The 13,838-nt window shown below is 45.6% G+C and overlaps 5 protein-coding genes across 5 annotated transcripts; 3 read left to right on the top strand and 2 right to left on the bottom strand.

Moving 5' to 3' along the window:
* On the top strand, positions 1 to 3,195 carry BCIN_10g04210 (hypothetical protein). The gene is made up of 4 exons (XM_001557412.2): positions 1 to 281; positions 374 to 1,631; positions 1,975 to 2,668; positions 2,863 to 3,195. Exons 1-4 carry the CDS (start codon positions 169 to 171, stop codon positions 3,021 to 3,023), a joined length of 2,226 nt encoding a protein of 741 aa, XP_001557462.2. The 5' UTR covers positions 1 to 168; the 3' UTR covers positions 3,024 to 3,195.
* Positions 3,196 to 3,261: 66 nt separating this feature from the next.
* BCIN_10g04200 (hypothetical protein) lies at positions 3,262 to 5,986 on the bottom strand. The gene is made up of 2 exons (XM_024695610.1): positions 5,852 to 5,986; positions 3,262 to 5,792 (listed from the first exon to the last, which is right to left on the bottom strand). The coding sequence occupies exon 2, from the start codon at positions 4,694 to 4,696 to the stop codon at positions 4,187 to 4,189; it is 510 nt and encodes a 169-aa protein (XP_024551404.1). The 5' UTR covers positions 4,697 to 5,792; positions 5,852 to 5,986; the 3' UTR covers positions 3,262 to 4,186.
* Positions 5,987 to 6,292: 306 nt separating this feature from the next.
* On the bottom strand, positions 6,293 to 9,100 carry BCIN_10g04190 (hypothetical protein). The gene has a single exon (XM_001557415.2). The coding sequence runs from the start codon at positions 8,663 to 8,665 to the stop codon at positions 6,524 to 6,526; it is 2,142 nt and encodes a 713-aa protein (XP_001557465.1). The 5' UTR covers positions 8,666 to 9,100; the 3' UTR covers positions 6,293 to 6,523.
* A 1,174-nt stretch (positions 9,101 to 10,274) lies between these two features.
* BCIN_10g04180 (hypothetical protein) lies at positions 10,275 to 12,000 on the top strand. The gene has a single exon (XM_024695609.1). The coding sequence runs from the start codon at positions 10,443 to 10,445 to the stop codon at positions 11,736 to 11,738; it is 1,296 nt and encodes a 431-aa protein (XP_024551403.1). The 5' UTR covers positions 10,275 to 10,442; the 3' UTR covers positions 11,739 to 12,000.
* On the top strand, positions 11,952 to 12,954 carry BCIN_10g04170 (hypothetical protein). Its single transcript, XM_024695608.1, has 2 exons — positions 11,952 to 12,293; positions 12,352 to 12,954. The coding sequence occupies exon 2, from the start codon at positions 12,357 to 12,359 to the stop codon at positions 12,744 to 12,746; it is 390 nt and encodes a 129-aa protein (XP_024551402.1). The 5' UTR covers positions 11,952 to 12,293; positions 12,352 to 12,356; the 3' UTR covers positions 12,747 to 12,954.
* Positions 12,955 to 13,838: the final 884 nt, after the last annotated feature.

Below are 13,838 nucleotides of genomic sequence, written 5' to 3'. Positions count from 1 at the left end.
GGACGGAACGGGTACCACATTACATACGCATGCATAATGGCTATGACAATTTGGAACTAGCAAAACAAGCTATTACATAGATTACATAGTGAAAGCGAGCATGGAGACTAAATAACTCCCCGCAAAATCACCCCTAGATTGTTATTGTATATTCTTCTGTACATCAACATGTCGGGATTTAAGGATACTTTGAAAGGTGGATGGCATCCAAAAGCGAAAGATGGGAAAGCAAAGGAGAGTTGGAGAGGTGATTTCAAGGGACTCAATCAAGTCGCTGGATGGTATGTTCTATCTCCTTTCCGAACGTGATGGAGTTCTTGATTTTAGGCATATTGCATTTACCTAGGTATGGAGCTAACGTTTTATTCAATAGGATGGGGAAAGGTAAAGATCCAAGAGAAGAAGCTTTAGAACATAACTCCAGACCTCTATCTTCATTGAAAGACCCTTCATCGTTCGGTCCGCCGCCAAAAAGTGTCAAATATCATGGGGCAGCTGCTCTACCACCCCCGAACGGTCTATCGAGTCAAGCAAGATCGGATACAGGAGGACTGGGTGCCCCAATACCACGAAGCGAAATAATAGCACAGCAAGAGGCAGAGGAAGAAGAAAGGAGAAGACAAGAAGAAGAAGATGCGAAACCTAAACCACCACCAATGCCATATCGGGCGAATACTACAGGATTATCCATAGATCATTTACCACCACCTCCTGGAAGAAAAGATGGCGCAGATGGAAGAACACCGCCTGTGCCTCCTCCAGCTGGTAAACCTAAACCTCCTGGCTTACCACCAAGATTGCCACCGCGACAAAATTCGAATCCGGCACCATCGGCTCCTTCACCTCCTCCTACATATGGCGCGGCGACATCTGAAGCGGATCCACATAAAGGTATATTGAATCAAGGAGCATTGACTAGGTTGGGAGCAGCAGGAGTATCAGTGCCTGGATTTGGAATTGGGTCTACAAAATCAAAACCAGCACTACCACCACCCCCTCCGTCACGAACATCGACAAATAACTCATCGCCTCCACCTCCCCCTTCAAGGACAGCTTCACCACAATTGCCTGCACGAACAGCCTCACCGCAAATACCATCCAGATCCTCTTCACCACAGGTGAATGAACTTCAATCTCGATTCTCTCGGCTCACATCCTCGCCATCGTTATCTTCCTCGTCCCCCAAACCCCCACCTCCATCTGAAGGAACAACCTTTGCCCAAAAACAAGCAGCTCTGAAGACTGCATCCGCGTTTCATAAAGATCCGTCGTCCATCTCTCTATCCGACGCCCGGACCGCCGCAAGCACCGCAAACAATTTCAGAGAGAGACACGGAGAACAAGTAAAATCCGGATGGGCTTCTGCGAATAAATTAAATACAAAATACGGAATTGCAGATAAAGTTGGATCATACGGAGGAATCTCACAAGGGAAAGATGCCTCAGCTGGTGGACACGATGGGAATGTGGAGAATTCATCTAGTCCAGTTGGAAATGGATCAATTGGGCAATCAGTTTTAGGGAAAAAGAAACCGGCTCCTCCGCCTCCCCCTAAGAAGAGGTCGGAATTGGGTGCTCCTGGAAATGGGGCTCCTCCGCCTATACCAATGGCGACTAAGCCTAAGCCTATGGTAAGTGGCCAATATTCATAGTTTTATAGTCAATACTTTTACCCTTGATCTTGAGAGTACTGGAGTTTGCATGATATTTTTGGATTTTGTGGTTCCCTTTACTATTCTTGGATATGTTCATAAAGTGGCCCGGTGACGGTCCACTGGTTTCTGAAATGGATATTTCATATCGCAAAGCATGATGTTGTCCCCGTTACTTGTATAGTCTTTTTCAGGGCGTGATAGCATGCATATATTCTAAAGAAATAATTCCCCCTGAATCCTTTTTTTTCAAAACATGTTTCGATGTCTCATCATGATAGTCCTTCACATGCCATAAACTAAAAGCTAACCTCCTATTCAGACCTCTCGTCCTCAAGCTGTTCCACCTCCTTCGTTACCACAATCACATTATACCCCCACTGACCTCCCTCTCTCGCTTCAAACCCTATGGTTCGCCCAATCTCCCCCCGCCTTCCCACCTCCTTCCATCTCTTCTCTTCCGGGCACACGCTCTCATGCTTCTTCCAGCAGTTGGACTTCCAGTGGCCCTCGCAAAACCCACACTTTTATCGGCGTTCTCCGTGATAATACTGACCTTTCCACCACTAAAATTAAATTAGTATGGGATGCTAGTGATCCGGGAAGAACAGTGAGAGCGGAGCAAAGACATATTGCACCGCCAGGAAAGCTAGGACAAAGAGAGCTAGAGCTTCATGGAGATAGGTATGGAGAAAGTGTCGCGCAATGGTGTGAAGCGCAGATGGGCACACAAGTCGGGAATGGCGAGTGTTGGACTTTGGCTAATGAGGGCTTGAAAGCCGTTGCGCAAGATTGTAGAGAGAGGGGTGAGGAGGCGTGTATGAGTAGTCAGGGATATGTGCATGGGTATAAGGTTTTTGAATTTAAGAATGGGAGGGTGGAGGTTGGAGGGGGGGTGAGAGAAGCGGGCGTTAGGAGAGGTGATGTAGTGCAATTCTTGGAGGCGCATTTTAGGGATAGTAGAGGGGGTCAGAAGTGGGCGGGGGCGCCGGATCATACTAGTGTTGTTGTTGGGGGTGAGTTTTCTTTTCTTGCTTTTTTGCTTACTTTGTGCTCGTTGCCGTTCCTTCACTCTTACTTTTACTTTTACTTTTTTCTTTCTTCATCCGCTCTCTTCTACTGATTCTTTACCCTTCAAACGCTTATGCGAAAATCCCCACGCGTATCCCACGACATAACCATATCCCCCACTGACGAGAGAAATTCATAGTTCAACCAAATGGTATCGTGGAAGTCGTGGAACAAAATGTGGGTGGCGTCAAGAGGGTTATGAGAGGTGAATATAATATGGCGGAGCTGGTGAAGGGCGAGGTGAGGATTTATAGAGCGGTGGGCGAGAGCTGGGTGGGGCCGTTGGATGTGGATTGGTGAGGGGGATGGGGGTGATGAGGGATGAGGGATGCATTGGCTAGGGGTTGTAGGTTATATATTGTAGATGTAGATTGTTGTATAAATTATATAAATCAATATTGGAGTTACTAGACGAGATGGCATAATAGATATCCTTATTGAACTAGATACGAAAAATACATATATTCTCTCATTGTCAATAAACTAAACGTGTAGAATTACTTTCTTTCTTTCTTTCTTTCTTTCTTTCTACTAAACTTGAAAACCCCAACTCCCACTCTCTGGGTGTCTTACAATTTCTCTTTTCTGTGTGTGTGATCTCATTTGCGTCTCCTCTATTAATCTCATCCATCTTGTGAAATCGTATTCTATTTCTTCTTTCTTTCTTTCTTTCTTTCTTTTTTCTTTCTTCAAATGGTGTCAAATCCACAACTGCCACCATGATCGTTCTCACACTTTCTTCCAAATCAAACGTACTTGATCGGCATCACGCATCCTCAAAAGCAACTCCATGTTGCAGTCCTGTGTTGCTGCCAAGGCTCTCTCTCTTGCCTTCTGAGGGCTTTCGTCATCGTTCTGAACAACACTCACTTTGTGATCCCGCAACAAGACTGCTATGCTAGAACGGCAACAAATTCGACCTGAGAGAACTTCTGTCCCGGACAATTTTGTGGGCCATCAGACCAAGGGGAAAATGTACTGCCAGCAGGGGCTATGATTTTTTTCTGTACTCAATAGAGTAGTTTGAGAAGTCGAGTCTGACGAAGATTCAATCCAACGCGATGGGTTTCAAGTCAGAGGATCATCCCAGTACTTTGGATGCATTTGCAATCCAAGTATACTAGGCATTACTCCCGTACGGGGCGGTATAACTATTGTTCTATCCTCTACCTTGAGTACCTGTGGATTATCGTTGCTCCACTTCGGCAGTGCCATGATGGGGGGAAACTGTCTCAGGGTCTCAAGCTATATTAAGAGTCAGAATGAACGGGTTAAATTGAACAAGATAATTAGAAGAGAAGACAATCAGTTGCAAATACCAAGACAGCTGTACATCTATTGAGCTTCTCGAACACCTTTTCGTATTCCAGACCTTCATCAGAATCTCGAATGACATGTCGCAGCTCTTCCGCAACCCAATCTTGGACTTCGGGATGGGCTGCAAGCAGAATCATGCTGAAAACTCACGTATTTGCAGTAGTATCGTGCCCAGCGAAGTTGATTACAAAGATATCCCCAAATATTTCATCAACCGTGAGACCTTTGGAAGGTGATTGTGCTGTCTGTCGAGATGAAGCAACTTCCTCTTTTTGATGAGCCCCTAAAGCTCTCACCAAAGATGCCATCAAAGTTCCATTGCCGGCCTTTCCTTCTTTGAGCGAGGAGGATTCCTCGTCCAACACATTCTCCATATATTTCTTGAAATCCGCGGCCGCTCGACCTACTCGTCTCCAGGATTGTGGTATAAAAGGCAGCAGTAAATATCGAAAAGGAATGATCACGATCAGTATCGCATTGTCCAAGACAGTTTGCAACGCATCGCGATAACTGCCAGATTCATCGTGTCCGGCTTCGCTAGAGCTGCGAAACTTGTACGATTTTCGAAACCCGGTTGCAGCGAGCACATGCAAAGAAATAGTTCGTGTATCCTTAGCAGTGGATATCTCTCGAGGTGTTGAAGTTTGAGTCCACATCTTCAACATGTCTCTCGCTTGCTTGAGTGACTCCTGCCAAACAAACTACATGATATTCTCGTTGAAGGATGTCGCTAAGACTTTCCTGTGCCTTGACCACTCGGACCAACTTGCTGTAGATATACATGGCCCGTAAACCTCAAGTAGTGCTAGATTGACTTCCTTTTGTTGATTGTAAAAGCTCCTGATAACCTACTACACATCTTAGTTGGACGAAGAAAGTCTCCACGTCGAGCAAATATCTCATGGATGGCATCAGGATCCGCACAATAAACATATACATCGCAAGGGGCGACACGTGCATCGACTGGACCGTATTTCAAATGGGATGTTGCTTTGTCGTGAAAATGCCAGCCTCGACGTGAATAGTGACCGAAGTTACCGAAATCTATGGGCAATCGGTCAAGGAGACGCCAGAGAGATGGCTCCAAGATTAGCCAAGTCATGTTCATTGGGTCCACGAACAGCCGGACGAGAGGAATTCCCATGGTTGAGGCACGGCGATAATTGATTTCCATCGCAATGATGCTCCATATCAAATACATCAGACCGAGTCCGCTAATGGTTTCTAGAATCATGTCTGGTTTCCGAGATGTGTGTTCGGGATGATTCCGGCACCGGAAAATAGAGTTGCTAGATGAATTATATATATGTAATCAGATTTGCTGCGGTTTTCTTTTGTAAGTGGGAAGGGAAGTAGGTAGGCTGTGAGAAAAAAATATATCGGCTGTAGTCATTGCCTACCTGCAATCTGCTCGGTTTGATATGAGATAATAATTTATACCTGGTTGAATGCAGAGGTAGTCTCTTGTAGAGAATCGGATGTGGATTTAATCAAAGAAATTAGTAGCAAAGGGAGTAGCTGCTCTTGACCTTTGCTGTGCCTCTCCCCACTATCCCCTAGACTGCCGACTTACGGCGCCAATGTGGTCCGTGCGATATACCTTGAATGGTGAAGCCTTATTGAATAGAATAGCTAACTTAATTGAATTTTATATTAGAGAGTAAGTGTGAATGTTGGATTAAATTCGAGGAATCCTGATGATCTAATTGGACAATCACTCCTCATTAAGCGAGGGCGCGGTAAGTTGACAGTCTAGGGGATAGGTGTGAGAAAAAGGTGGCCGAAATTAGTGCATGGGGATGATTGCGCACAGTGTTAACCTTGGCTACCCTTTCCTCCCATGTAGCCCACATCCGCATCTCCATAATTATTATGCGCGCTCGAGGCGCTGTGCGCCTAGGCTCGCTACGTCGCATAATCTACGTAGAAGTTGATAGTTGAATATCGTTAATAATGTAATAAGAATTGTTTTTAGAATAATATATAAAAGCAAAGTCGAGGTATCCTTACCCCTGGTACAGAGACAGGAAAGGTACCTACGAATATCAATATACCTCCTCTATGAAAGGTATCCTACTAGGAAGGTAACTATAGAAGGAATGGTACCAAGAAATAAAGATACCTATAAAGGAAGATACCTACTAATATAATGATACCCCTAGTAAAGCCTCAAACAGGAATATAGTAGCCTGATAGAGAGTCTACCAATCTACTTTATAGAAATAAAGGTCTATATAAATAGATAGTTTCTTTGATATATAAAGCTTCATGCGTAAGTCAAATAGTAATTCTTTTACTTAGTTACAACTGCTCTGATCTCAGTCTACTACTTGTCGTTCTCAACATAAACCCTTCCACATGACTCCCGGAGGCACGTCGCAACACTGCCTTGGACAACCCAAATCAGCCTGCCAAATCATAAAAGCTGCATGGTGTATTACTCTGATTCAAATGAAGAACACCAATACCTATGTGGTGTGACCCTAGCCGGTTTTGGAAGGTTCCACGAAGCCTTTGACATCCAAAGAATACTTGTTGTTCTCGTCCATTTGCAGCCGCCCAGTCACCTGCAGCGACAATCCCTCTGGATGAGAGACTAATGTTTGGTGTAACCGGGTATATGCGCTGGTCTCTTCCTTGGTAAGTGGTTTGGGCACCTTCGCCACGTTATCCCATTCGAGCTTGCTATCTACCAGGAACTGGTTAAGAACCACTTCAGGTCGAGTGGATGTACCGGACAGTACTAGCCGCCTGCCATCCTTGGTAACTACACCATTGAGTGTCATCTCAATGCCGCGCATATTGTACGTGCCACCATCGATCTCGAAGAGCTCCTTCCGCCATACGTTGATATCGGGCAGAATGTCATCGTGAAGGTAAACAAAGGCAACTGAGATGGTTGCATTTGGTCTCGGAAGGACGGTCTTGATATCTTTGATGCTGTTCAGTGCTTCATAAGCTCCACCCCAGCAAGCACCGAGACCGTAGGGACAAGTGGGCGTAAGACCAACAATGACAGGTGGCCCTTCCTGTTCTGAGACGACCTTCTGATTGCGCATCTCAAGGGACACACCGATATTTTTCTCCAAAACAGCACCGTATTTTGAAAACCCAGGGGGCAGCTGTGGTTGTACAGGTATCTCAACATCCGGCCTAAGTAGCATGATAGGCGCCACTGCTGGTACGCCTTCCTCGCTCACAAGGAAAAGCATGTAATGACCTGGTGGAGCCAAGAAATGATTGTTTGGCGTTTTTATGGTGACCTCTGTCCCACTGGTTTCAAATTCCAAGAATTGGAACGATTGGTTCATGTTGTGTGAATGAGTGACAGATCCAAGCCGTGTCCAGCTCACCTTACCAATCACATCGTGTTCACCGACTGTGACTTTGAATTGCTTGCCATATTCGACAACCTCTGGCGGTTTACTGACGGTCGGTCGTTCGCCTTTGAACAAATAAGGTGGGCTGAATATCTGGGCGGTGATCAGAGTGTGTTCAGGCTCATTGGGTCTCTTTTGATTGTCTGGATCGTATTCCCCACCACCAGATGAAAGAACTCTGCCATCGGGTAGTAGTAATGCGGTGTGGTGGTAGCAGCGATCGTCGTCCTCCGGGGCCATCGTAGACCATTCTGTAGTAGCAGGATCCCACAGCTCAGGCTCATGTACGGGCTGACCCGGAGACAAGTCATTGAAGCCTAACCCTTTGGTTCCTCCAGTCACAAGCACAGTGCCATCGGGCAACGTGGTAGCAAAGGAATGTCGGCGCCCATGGGCGATTTCAGTCGTATATTTCCAGACTGGTTTTGGGTCGTTCAGATCAATGATCTCTGCAGCATTGGTGGGAGGAACAGCATCACCACCTCCACCACCAACGTAAAGAATCTTGCCACTATCATACATAGTTGAAGCGGCGTACTCGCGCTGACCTGCATTGCGGAATGGCGAATCGGCATCGCTCGACCATTCACCATGGCCACCATGAGCATTCAAATCCAGAAAACGAGAACTTCTCAATGGGCCCGCCATGAATATTCTTCCGTCTGGAACGTGGTAAAGCCGGGGGTAAAGAGCGAAAATATCAACGAGAGGTGTTTGGACTATGCCCCATGTACTTGTATGTGAGTCCCAAATCTGGGGGACCAGGTTGATCACAGGGTTTGTGACATCTTGTGAGCTGCCCGACACAACAAGGCCTCTACCATCAGACAAAGTTATAGCAGAGGGATACCAGCGACCTGCAGCCATCATAGGCATTGTCGTCCACTTATCTTGGAAGGGATCGTAAACACAAGCTTGGTCTTCCCCGAAGCCATCCAGGACATGTCCACCGAAAATAACCAAGGTACCGTCTGGTTGAAACGTGTGCCCGGAACAGAAGAGATTCACGGAAAGCTCATCTTCGTTCATCGGGTCATGAGCGGTGCGCTGACTCTCTAGGGTGTTGATATCCAAGATGTAGACGTGGGTTTTGTGCTCATTGAGGGTCCAATAATCCATGCTGTGCACAGCAGAGCGTCGGCCCCAGTAAAGTACCTTGCCAGTCGGTAGTAGATGAAGGTGAATAGCGCAATTTCCAAGTTGGAATTTTGGTGCCCATTCTCCGTGGACGGTTCTGTCGCCCATGTTTGCTTCGGATGGGTTGAGGCCCGGGTGTGTGAGAAGACTGTATTGGCGGCACCCAACTAGTGAGTGTGGTAAAATGACTAGGAACTTCACTTGAGGAGCTCGTAAGAATCTGCGGCGTAAAGAAGAGGAGATGGTCTGTAGGATAAATGAAATTTTATGTCCATTTTCACGACTTCGTCGCGTTCATCTCGGCGCTTCTCTTTCAGCTTCTAAAAGTCCCCTTCTGCAGAAGAGAACGGGTCGGATCAAGTGTGAAGTGAAGATTGGCTCGGATCGAGTGACCAAATTGCTTTTTTGATCCAGCCGTTGAGACACCCTAGGTTGAATAAATTGTGAAGCGGGGAAGCATTGTGGCGGCGCTGCAGATTGTGTTTTACTGTAACCTCATGCACGCTTTGGGATAAACTCATAATTGTAAATATGATCAACATCAAAGCATATGAAAAAGGTGCGATAAACACAAGCCAATAAGATCATTTATCATTAGCCTAGCTGTTGCCGACGTTCCTTTGCTGCTACGTGGTGCGATGGTACACGCTGTGGATTGGAAGACAACCAGTGATCCTTCCACAAGAACCCAAGGGTTGGGCTCCAACGACTTGACTCCAGGTTAGCTAGTACTTCTCTTGTATGCTGTGTTATTCAGCTTGTCTCATATGTAGGGCTATGGTAAGATTTACCCCGCAGTTGATAACAATTTACGGAGGTAACATGGAATAAGTTATGTTACATCGCCTTTGTTTTGCAATCAATAGAATCATTCTGCCCACACAAACTGATCCTGGCTAGCGAAGGCGGTATAGCATAACTTATTCCACATACCTCCGTAGACACTATGATTAGTATGAGATCTAGATTCCTGGATCTGAGGCTATTCGCAGTTTACTCCACGGTAGGGTCTGACGACCCCTAGCTTAGATTGAGACCCTTTTTTACGGAGCTCTATTCCGATGATTGCCATAGTATCGAGGATGAAAACCAGCGGCTTTCCTATATTCTAGTTCTTCGGATAATTCTAGAACCAAGGTCAAACACACTTTCAAGTAGTACCATGTACGCCACGTCTATAGAGATAAGTGATGTTTGATTTATGTTATCTGACCATTAACGCCGCTTTCTCGACTTACGAGCTGGGTGAAAGGTACTGCGATGTAACCTGTTGATTGAAAATCGTGGATAGGAAGGTTGGCGTGCAACTAGTGAGCTGATCCGGCCTTCAGCTTGATACACAATACTTCAATAGCTTCATGTAATTAGACAAATATGATTGATGTAGGGGCTTTCAGCTTGATGCACAATATTTCAATAGCTTTATGCGATGGAACAAACATGATTGATGTAGGGGCTTTCAGCTTGATGCACAATATTTCAATAGCTTTATGTGATGGAACAAACATGATCGACATATAGATATGACAGATAGGAGAAAGGGTTCTGCTGTTGACTCATGCACAGGATCGAGGCTGAGGCATCTGCATGGCATCTCAGCTTCATGTACATAGGGCACCCATTGAGTGGTCACGGCCCCTCTTAGGGTATGTGGGGTACGTTGAAGAGATGTAATTACCCACCCATAGGTATCCACTGGGCAGCCGAGTACCGTTCCGATAGGGGGGGGGGGGGGGGGGGGGGGGGGGGGGGGGAGAGGGGGAACAGAGTCAGTATATATACTGATACTAGGCTTGATTATTTGCTCCTTCTCGAGATCGCCCATATACCTTTTTGGTCCCTCTTCAATTGTTGTATCAAATTCTCTACTAGAATAGCACTCAAAATGAAGGACACCAATTATCTCAACGTCCCGACCTCGTTCAAGTTAACGCAAGTTGATGGTCTCACCTCACCAAGACCCAACGTCGAGCCCGATGTGAGCAAGGGCCCTGCATACTTCGCACCAATCAGTGAAGGAGCTGATGAAGACTATGGAGCACTTCCTGGAGAACTTAATATCCTGGCGAAGCTCACTGGGGATTTCCACGGTGCTGGGTTGAACATGATCTTCCGCCCATCCTGGGGAAATAACAGAAGGAATAACGTTCTGGAGTACAACGTGACCGAAGAGGACACACAATTCTTGAAGGACATTGGCGACATATTCAACCGAGGCTTGGGCAGGCAACGAGACGTCATTTTGAAGGGTGTCCCATACATGCAGACGATCAAGGACATGCTCAATCCAGAAACAGGACAGGCTGATCGCAAGGAAGGAATTCCAATTCACTTCGAGTCAGGCATGTTCCTTAGGACCCCACCGACTGATATCAGGCCCGAGGTCCTTCAAGGCACTATCTCACGCCTAGCATCTATACCACACGGAACTGCCATCAACTGCCAAGGCTTCGAACCAGACATGAAGAACCCTATACTTGGTAACCCGATTATCAAACCAATCTCAGTCTTACCGTTCCCCATGGGTATGCATGGCGATGTCTACACATTCGCAGACTTTTTTCCTCAGCTGAATTTCAAGAGGAAGTATGAGCTGCGCATTCCTCAAGAGATCAGGGACGGCGGCGTACTCAATACATCTCTCATGCTAGATCCAAATCAGATGCTAAGAGAATTTAATGAGAACAGCACGAAGAAAAAAATCCGAGAACACTTTTTCTTCTCCATCCATTCCGACCCCGAAGTCTCTAAGATTCCCGGCGGTGGCACAGCAAACATTGCTTTCCTGCAAGGCTCAGGTATTCGTGATGGCCGCCAAAACCCAGGCCCTAATGCCCATGGCGTCAATGTCGGATGTGATTATTGGATTTCAACCGTTGAATACGATGTTCTGCTGCCGGAAGGTGATTTCTCTGGGGACAAAAAAGAGACAAGAGTGGTTGAGTCTGAAGCACGGAAGGAGGAGAGAGAAGCTGGCAAGATAGTGGTTTCTCCTTCTTTCGAATTGAAGCTGGACAAGGTGATACCACCAAACAGGATTGTGAAGTTCGACGCTACCCAAATTCAATACTCCCAGAACGTCACATTGGACTTTGATGAGATGGGTTGGCCACACGTCTCAGTGGCCACGTTGTCGCCCAAATACCCAGTGCCAATTGAGGCTTCTCAGATTATCTTCTGAAGTAGCATATAGTAGAATGAGTTTTGTTGAACTTCTTTTTCAAATGTGCTTTATTTTCATCTCCTCTACCTGTGAAGAGTGGTAGGTCCGAATCATGTTACGCAAGAGGGTTGAATTAAAAACTATGATCGAGAAGGTGGTTTAATCTACTCGAGGTCGTTATGTGATATTGTAAACGAACTACAGCATATGATTGCCCTCTACTCCCCTCTAGACACTGTGGATAGCTTGAGGTAATTGAACCGAGTATAAATTAATATCAAATATTCGGTTTCGTGCTACTTGATAATTGCAACTGCGAAGGTGTTTAGCATCATGAAGCCTATATTTAAGCTCGGTTTTAGCGAGCAGCTCCCGAATGGCGCCCCACCAGCTTCTGTCCGGTGTGTTCCGCCGCCCGAACCTTTCTCACAACCCCAGTAGCAAGCAGAAGCTCTCCGCCTTCTTCCCTTTAGATTAAATCAAATCTTTATACCGAGCTTTGTACCTCGCCATGTCATCGCTCAACTTAGACAACACTAACACATCAGCGACCCCGCGGTTCAAGCATCCCAGGTAAGAACGCAGTCAGCGGCAGCTGCACAGCCAACACTTAACTGAATTCCGGATATAGTCACAATGCATGCATCTCCTGCCGTAGAGCAAAAATCGAATACAGGACGTCGTCGTCTCTCGAGTCTTGCGAGAGGAAGGAGAAAGAAATTCGCTTATCAACTTTCCAAACTTAAGAGGAAACCTCCAATCGAACCCTTTTCTGGCGAGGTCTCGATACCCCCGGAGGAGCCAAACATTCACCTCAATGTAACCAAGTCAACGCCACCGAACAATTCAATCAATCAGCCTCGTGGCACAGATTCAAATGGCGTACTTCCAGAAAGTGGCCATGGAGAGTGGGGAACAGCTGGCTTACAACCTGTCAGTATTCTCAGTAAAGAAGCACAATCTGAAGAGTTCGGGTTAACTCTCAGATTATACTCTTTTCCTTTCCGAGTATCTTCAAAATTTTAAATTATAATATTTCGAGACAGGACCATCATCCTTGGAGCGCTCCGAATTTTGAACAGACTTTGAACGTTGCGATTCAAACAGGGGGGCAGGGAAAGGGGCAATCCGTACCGTAACCGAAACGATCGACAGCACAATAAACCGCACTCTTCTTTCGTTGCTCAGTAGTCTTCTCAGCTAAATAATCAAAGAAAATAACGTATATATAACAACTTTGTAAACTTGACGAGAAAAAAAAAATGTGATTCCAAAAGCGTAGATTTGTCTCGCTACAGAGGACGTCTCGCGACGCAGGGGCAGACGTTAATAGGTTTCTGGTTATCGAAAAGAAAAGGATGAGTAAGTATACCCAGACAGCTAGCTTACACAGGAGGAATGACTTACTTGATTTAATCTGCATTGGAAATTTCAGATTTGCGATTGAGATCGCGCGTAGACTAGAAAGGTGGTATAACTATATGTTTAATGAGTGACGAAGGGAGGGGGAGTGACGCACCTAAAATTTCATCTTATTCCTGCGCGGTGTTGTGTGTTAGGGTTGAAGGGACGAAAAGAATAATGATCGTACATGCCTATATCTCTAATTAGCGAGTAAGGGGAAAAGAAATGAGTTACCTGGATTTTTGCATTCTATGAATAGAAAAAAAAGACGAAAAGAAAAAAAACCTGTATAAAATTACTCGATTAGTGAGAACGGGAGGGGGAGGGGGAGGGGGGAAAAAAAGAAAGAAAAAAAAACTACACTCGATTAGCAAGAATGGGAAAAAAGAGTGACTTACCCAGATCTTTCGGTCTCAGAAATATGTGAAGAGGGTGAAAATATCTATATACTCGATTAGCGAACAGCGAGGGAGAAAGAAAGAAAGAACATACATACCTAGAGTTAACATTAATATTTCTGATGTGGAAAAAAAAAAGTAAGCAAGCAAGCAAGCAGTAGTTAGTCCCTATAAAAAAAAAATCAGCAAAGACAGGAAGGGAAGAGAGGATGATAACTTACCCAGCTTTCCGAAAGGATAATAACAATAATAATAATAAAAGAACCGAAAAAAATACTCCATATATACTGATTGTACTATACTCGATTAGCCAAAA

The sequence above is a fragment of the Botrytis cinerea genome, chromosome 10 (genome assembly GCF_000143535.2).
Source record: "Botrytis cinerea B05.10 chromosome 10, complete sequence".
Classification (NCBI taxonomy): Eukaryota; Fungi; Ascomycota; class Leotiomycetes; order Helotiales; family Sclerotiniaceae; genus Botrytis; species Botrytis cinerea.
This window is presented reverse-complemented; position numbering and strand designations above follow the sequence as displayed.

Excerpts from the sequence above, each read along its gene's own strand:
- BCIN_10g04180 (XM_024695609.1), top strand. The coding sequence starts at position 10,443 with ATGAAGGACACCAATTATCTCAACGTCCCGACCTCGTTCAAGTTAACG.
- BCIN_10g04210 (XM_001557412.2), top strand. The coding sequence starts at position 169 with ATGTCGGGATTTAAGGATACTTTGAAAGGTGGATGGCATCCAAAAGCG. Across the intron at positions 282-373 it reads CTCAATCAAGTCGCTGGATG|GATGGGGAAAGGTAAAGATC; the intron begins GTATGTTCTATC and ends TTTATTCAATAG. Across the intron at positions 1,632-1,974 it reads CGACTAAGCCTAAGCCTATG|ACCTCTCGTCCTCAAGCTGT; the intron begins GTAAGTGGCCAA and ends CCTCCTATTCAG.
- BCIN_10g04190 (XM_001557415.2), bottom strand. The coding sequence starts at position 8,665 with ATGGGCGACAGAACCGTCCACGGAGAATGGGCACCAAAATTCCAACTT.
- BCIN_10g04200 (XM_024695610.1), bottom strand. The coding sequence starts at position 4,696 with ATGTGGACTCAAACTTCAACACCTCGAGAGATATCCACTGCTAAGGAT.
- BCIN_10g04170 (XM_024695608.1), top strand. The coding sequence starts at position 12,357 with ATGCATGCATCTCCTGCCGTAGAGCAAAAATCGAATACAGGACGTCGT.